Source organism: Myotis brandtii, unplaced genomic scaffold (genome assembly GCF_000412655.1).
Source record: "Myotis brandtii unplaced genomic scaffold, ASM41265v1 scaffold304, whole genome shotgun sequence".
In the NCBI taxonomy this organism is placed as follows: Eukaryota; Metazoa; Chordata; class Mammalia; order Chiroptera; family Vespertilionidae; genus Myotis; species Myotis brandtii.
The window spans coordinates 439,312-446,437 of NW_005361607.1; the positions used below are offsets into that span (position 1 = coordinate 439,312).

The 7,126-nt window shown below is 42.3% G+C and overlaps 1 protein-coding gene across 1 annotated transcript in view; it reads left to right on the plus strand.

Annotated features, from left to right (window-relative positions):
• LOC102259820 (cytochrome P450 2J2) overlaps positions 1–7,126 on the plus strand; it is a 25,439-nt gene that overhangs the window by 6,014 nt on the left and 12,299 nt on the right. The window contains exons 4-6 of the mRNA XM_005869839.2: positions 891–1,051; positions 4,499–4,675; positions 6,611–6,752. Of these exons, the coding sequence (XP_005869901.1) occupies positions 891–1,051; positions 4,499–4,675; positions 6,611–6,752 (480 nt within the window). The remainder of the gene's footprint in view (positions 1–890; positions 1,052–4,498; positions 4,676–6,610; positions 6,753–7,126) is intronic.

Consider the following 7,126-nt stretch of genomic DNA (forward strand, 5'->3'; position numbering starts at 1 on the left):
CCCCCCCCCTCTCTCTGAAAAGCAATAGAAAAAGTATCCTCTGGTGAGGATTAACAAAATACAATAGACATTACTGATTTTTTTTTTTTTTTGAGAATAAAGCAAGTTATTCAAGTAGAGGGAAAGAAAGAGGCCAGAGCACCGGCACCACTATGAAAGAAGCGAAAGTACAGCCTGCTTCTGGCAGGGTGGATGTGGGCCAACTTCACAGAGTTGTGCTCCTGGTCAGTTAGTTATTGGCAGTTTGTTTCCAAGGATGTGGGTGGGTCGGGGGATTGTCTCCAAACATTGTGGTGTCAAATTCTGACTCCGCTTTCTGTTTGGGAGGGGGCGTTGTTATTGTCATGACTCCCAGGACCATGCAGGAGCCTCCAGCCATTAACTCTTTCCCTTTAATCATTCCTGGAAGTGTGGGCTCTGGTGAGAGGATGTCAGCTCCTACTTCCTCAATCCACTTGTCCGGATTTTTTCCTAACTTCTCCTCCTCCCCCTCTCCCCTCCTGCTTCTCCTTCTCCTCCTCCTCCTCTTCCTCCATCTCCTCCTTCTTCTTGCAGAAAACATAAGAACTCTCCCATGCCATTGTAGAATGTTTTGCCTCTCGTTGCAAAATAGGTTGCATGCCTCAGAATGTTTTAACCCTTCTTCTCTCCCCGTTGTGTAGCTGGTAATATGTACATCAGTTCGACATTACTGATTTTAAACACTGGCCATCAGTTTGACTTCCCAGTCATTGAGTGAGCACTTGCTGTCAGATCCCGGGTGGGTGCTATGGCCAGAGCCTCAGATGTGTTTCTGTGCTCGTTATGTCATATGTCATATGTCATGTAGACTCTCAGTAGAAAACAGAAACAAACCAAGCTCAAGGGTCCACCTTTTCTTCCACCTCCAGGACAGCCTTTTAACCCTCACTTCAAGATCAACAATGCAGTTTCCAACATCATTTGCTCCATCACCTTTGGGGAGCGCTTTGAGTACCAGGATAGTCAGTTCCAAGAAATGCTGAGGTTGCTGGATGATATCATACGTATGGAGGTGTCAGTGTGGACCCAGGTAAGGGGTTCTCTTTTCATATCTTGGTTAGGGATATTGGGGCTGATGTCAGACACAGATGTTTTTATAAGCTACACTATAACCTTTTCAAACTGACTTCAACACCAACTTGTTTGAAATCAACTAGTGTGACTCTAGTGTTTTGGTATTTTAAAATATTTATTATATACAAAGAACATTTCTAACATTCATGTAAAGCAATAAACTTTACATAGCATACACCTGTGCACCTATGTTGTTTTATTTAAAAAGGACGGTAGTTCCATTGCCTTTGAGTTCCCCCCATCCCTCATGTCCCTCCCTAAGCCAGCCATCTCAGACCTCCTCTCTCCATCGGCCGGCTGTTTGAGATTCATTTGTGTTAGTTGCCCTTTTTATAAAATTCTGAATAGCATTTCATCTTATGAATATGGCATTGTTTGTCACTCTATTCTCTATTGATATACACTTGGATGGTTTCCAGGTTTTGAATGTTATGAATAAAGCTGCCATATACATTCTAGTACAACTGTTCATGTGGACACATCCATTCATTTCTCTTGCATGTATAAACCTGGACATAGAAGATGCTGCCTAAAAGTTTCCAAAACTGTTCCACTGTTCACACACCCATCAACAGGATATTATCAATCTAATTTCATAGGGTAAAGACATTTGGGGTTCAAACCTCACCCCTTTCTTGGTGGACCCTGTGCTCCATTTTTGTCCCTGGGGGTCTGTGAGTCTGTCAGAAACTCTGTTCAGCTTCTTGGTCTTAAAGCAGCGCAAGTGTTGAGGTCACCTCTCTGGTATCTAGAAGTGGATTTATTTTTTAATTATTTATGACAAGCATCTTTGCTTAGAGCTTTAAGGCTCCATCATATCAAAATGGATAAAGAAGTTATCATGCGTCCTAGCATATGAAAAGGCTATAATGAATGTGAGCTATTATTATTATTATCAAAGTTATTTTTGAATTCCTAGTGCTCACTTTGTCATGGTAGTCCCCAACCCAGTGATTCCACTTTTGTTCTTCCTAATAAGATAGAACCCAGGAAAGGTGAGAGCTCAGAGGGTACCCAGCTGACTTTCTCCAGGGAAAATAAATGCCTGGAACAGTAGGAAGGGGCAGCAGAGGAGGGGGGGATAAGCATTTTTTGGAGTCCAAAAATAGATGAGGTGCCTTGATGGACAACTACACATACTTGATCTAAGTTAATTTTCACAACAACCGTTTAAAGATGAAATGAAGCATCCTAGTGTGTGCAGGCAGACATGGCAGTGTGTGAGAAAAGCCTGATTGTGGTCCACTGGCTCTGTGTTAAGTTCTTAATGGATTGCATGTCATTGAGTCACCAGAATAACCCCGAGGCCCTCAGGCACCAAGTTAAACAAAAGAGCAACAAGTTATATCCTCTTCATTTTTATTATTATTATTATTATTATTATTATTATTATTATTAGAGGCCCAGTGCACAAATTCATGCACAGGAGGGGTCCCTCAGCCTGGCTGATCAGGGCCGGCCAGAGGGAGGGACCACAGTAGGTTGGCTGTGAGAGTGCACTAACCACCAGGGGGCAGATCCTGCATTGAGCTTTTGCCCCCTGGTGGTCAGTGCGCATCATAGCTACCGGCCAGTCGTCCGGTCCTCTGGTCGTCCAGTCATAACGATCACTTGGGTTTTTATATATATAATTATTATTATCAAAATACTATAGCTAGAAAGCAACAGAGCTAATAGCCAAAGCCATGTCATGTCTTAGGTCTAGGTCAGTGGTTGGCAAACTCATTAGTCAACAGAGCCAAATATCAACAGTACAAGATTGAGATTTCTTTTGAGAGCCAAATTTCTTAAACTTAAACTATATAGGTAGGTACATTGTTATTAATTTAATTAGGGTACTCCTAAGGCTTAGGAAGAGCCACACTCAAGGGGCCAAAGAGCCGCATGTGGCTCGCAAGCCGGAGTTTGCTGACCACTGGTCTAGGTGATTTTCCATTATGTTATGCTGTCTGTTTCCTACCAGATATTATTAGGGAAAATATATTCAAAAACCAATTTATTTCAGTAAAAATGTCTTACTGTTATGGAGGCAGAGAAATACATATATATATATATTTAACTCACATATCTATATAGCTATCTATAATAATAAGTGTATAATATGCAAATTAGACCAGTCGTCCTTCCAGATGACCTTCCAGACGAAGCTGGGGCTGCAAGGGAAGCCCAGGTCCTGGGTGCCTGCCAGTGGCCGGAGGGCAGCCTAGGTCACAGGTGCCGGTGGCCAGAGGGAAGCCCAGGTCCCGGGTGCCAGACAGAAGCTGATGCTGGCAGCTGGGGGAAGGAGGCCTACTCTTGCACAAATTTCATGCATCAGGCTTCTAGTATATCTATATAGGGATGGATAGATAGATAGATACCTCTCTCGCACATGTGATAATTGCCATGAAGAAAAATAAAATAGGATAAGGGAATGGAAAGAGAGTGGCAAGGCTACTGCCACTTATAGGATCATTAGGTGAGACCACTCCAAGTAGATGCATTTGAGTGGCACCCTAATGAAGTGAGGGGCTGGAGTTCTAGAGATTTTGGAGGAAGAGCCATCTAGGTAGAAGGAATAGCAAATGGAAAGACCTAAAGAGGAACACCCTTGATGTCATTATAGAGACCAATGGGGCTGGAATGGAGAAGATAAGGTGGCAGAGAGTGACAGCAAAGCATGCGACAGGTGCATGCAAGGACCCGCTCATGTAGAGCTTCTATGCCCAGAAACTGATGTAGAAGTCATCTCTGCATGTCATGGGAAATCATTGGAGAATTAATGATCAAAAAGTGAAATGATCTGACTAAACCAGTGATTTTCAAACGTTTTCATCTTATGGCATACACAAACGAATTAATTACTAAAATTCTATGGCATACCACAAAATACGTTTTTTTGCCAATGTGACAAAAAATAGGTGTAATTTTTATTCATTCACACTGGATGGCTATTGTGTTGGCTGTTGTCATTTTTTTATTTGACAATTTAAGGGAAAATAGGTTAGTGCCCACGACTAAATAGTCAGGAAGTACATGTTTTAAAACTTCTTGTGGCACACCAGTTGAAAACCACTGGATTAGACCATCTAATGATTACTCTGGCTGTTCTGTCAAAATAGACTGGGAATGGGATTAAGAATGAAATCAGAAAGCCTGCTGGAGGCTATTACGGCACCCAGATAAGAAACGGTGGTTTGTACAAGGATGACAAAGCAGTTGGGGTGGTGAGAAGTGGTCTGAAATGATATACTTGGGATGGAGCACTGACATGCTTTGCTAGGGAGATGAGAAGAGGATGAGAGCAATCAGAAGGTCAAGGTCTAAGTGTAAGCAAACAAGAGCTAGAAAGAGAATGTTTCTGTTGTCTCATAAAGTGGGATACGGCACCATAGTATCTTCATGTTCTGTTTTTCTCCATTAGCTCTATAATACCTTTCCACGGATAATGAACTTCCTTCCTGGATTCCACCAAACACTCATTGGCAAATGGGAGCAATTGAAGTTGTTTATTTATCATGTGATCGAAAACCACAAGAGAGATTGGAATCCCGAAGAACCAAGAGATTTTATCGATGCATACCTCAAGGAAATAGAAAAGGTGAGGAAAATTGTTTCCTATGCTTTGTTTTTGAAGAACCAATGGGGATGTACAGGTTTCCTCTTGATGCTGTAACAAGTTAACTCAGTGGCTTACAACAACACAGATTTAGCTCACAGCTTTGGAGGTCTTAAGTCTGAAACTAGTTGGACTGGACTCAAGTCAAGGTGTTGGCAAGACTGGCTCCTGTGAGGGCTTGAGGGGAAAATCCATTTCCTTGACCTTTCCAGCTTCTAGAGGTCGCCTATATAGCTTGGCTCATGGCCCCTTCCTGCATCTTCAAAGCCATCCGTGTAGCATCTTCTCTGTTACCTTCCTTACATCTTCTCCTTACAACCCTCTGGCCTCTTGTAATTGCATTGGGCCCATTGGGATTCTCCAGGATCATCTTCCCAAACCAAGACCCTTAACTTAATCATATCTATAATGTTCCTTTTCCCATATGACATCCACAGGTTTCAGAGATTAGACATGACATCTTTGTGAGTCATTATTCAATTTACCACAAGGGAGTAAAAATAGAGGCAGAATTTCATAGAGTGTAAGAGTAGCATTAACTCAGGATGGATGACGCAATTAGGAATAAAGATATGGGTTCAATGGTATTTGCTTGAGGTCTTGGGAATGCACAAATGCTGCCTTTTCTTCTTCTATTCTCTACCCTTCATATTTGAAGGAGCTATATGAAAAAGGAAAAATAAGAATTGAACCTCAAAACTTTGTTTTATTATTATATGGACCTGTGCCCAATGACCTACCCCTACAAGAAAAGCTGAGTGCGTGGGAGAGTTTATCCTCAAGGACTGAGTAGGACCCTATATTGTCCACTTTCTGACATTACAGGAAAGAAATGGGGGTGGGGGAGCCAAATTAGATGTGTAGTATTTAACACTGTAATCCTTCTGATTAATAGACTTTGTATCAGTGTCATCATTTTTTTAAACATTTTTTATTGAGTTTTTACAGAGAGGAAGGGAGAGGGATAGAGAGTTAGAAACATCGATGAGAGAGAAACATCGGTCAGCTGCCTCCTTCACACCCCCTACTGGGGATGTGCCCGCAACCACTACATGCTCTTGACTGGAATCGAACCTGGGACCCTTTAGTCTGCAGGCCAATGCTCTATCCACCGAGCCAAACCAGTTAGGGCTCATTTTTTATTATCACATTAGTTGTTCCTCCTGTGGAAGTTGGCAGAGTGATGAATTTCTTTCCTATCCCCTCTCTTATTTCACTGTATTGGCATTATATTAATAGAAATATTGATTTCTACTCAGAGGAGGAAACTTCATGTGCTATATGGGACCACACATTAAGAGGAATGTTGAGAAATTAAAGCTCTCAGAAGGTGGTAAAAATGATGAAATGCCATGAAGAATGATTGTTAGAATCAGAGAGTTTTCATATGGAAGGAAAAGATTAACTGAGAGATATACGACTTGTTGCACATAGACAAGTTCAGTTTATTCTTTCTAGTATCAGTATAAACATTTGTTGAGTATTTGCCGTGTTCCCTTTGCCTCTCACATGATTCATAATGTTATCTTCATGAGTGTGTTTTGTTATTTCTATTATATAAGATGGGAAACTGAAGCAGGGAGGATAAGTAACTTGCCCTTTGTCATAAAAATAGTGAATGGGGTGGCTAATATTGGAACCCAAGTCTGACTCTCCACTGTACTAACAGCTTCTCCCAAATTATAGGCATAAAAAATCATTGTCTTGATTTTCATTCACCCAAACTAAGAAATATTTCCAGCCCTTGGGGTAGGACTATGCTAACAATATTGCTGTGATAAGACTGCCTTCCAAGGAGACGGAAGGCAGAGCCTTTCTCTGGGGCTCTTTTCTCCCCCCTGTCTCCCCAGGATGAAGCCCCTATGCATTGTGGCCACCAAGAACCCTAAATAAACTAACAAACATGGTGCTTTCTAGCATAAGGGCGATGATGCTTCCAGTTTCAATGAGGAAAACCTCATCTTCAGTACCCTGGACCTCTTCTTTGCTGGAACCGAGACAACTTCGACGACGCTGCGCTGGGGTCTGCTGTACATGGCCCTCAACCCAGAAATCCAAGGTGAGCAAGCCTGGGCCAGGACACAGCAATGCTTCCTGGACACACTGCCGCAAAGTTGGGAGCAGAAGATAGCATGGCGGAGAGGAAAGGTAGGCAGGACAGTCACCAGGCCATGTGGACTTGAGAACAGGCACGTTCTTCAAGTTTTCTGTGGTGACTGTAACGGAGCCACGTCATACAAATATAATAAGAGTCCCTGCCCTCAGGAAACTCTACTGGGAAAAACAGTGAAGTTAATTGACATTGTGGTGAGTTCCAGGAAAGTTACATTCTCACAAGAAATCTGGTCTTAGGGGAAGTTAGATGTCAGACAACACAGGAAGGAAGGAAGGAAGGAAGGAAGGAAGGAAGGAAGGAAGGAAGGAGGGAGGGAG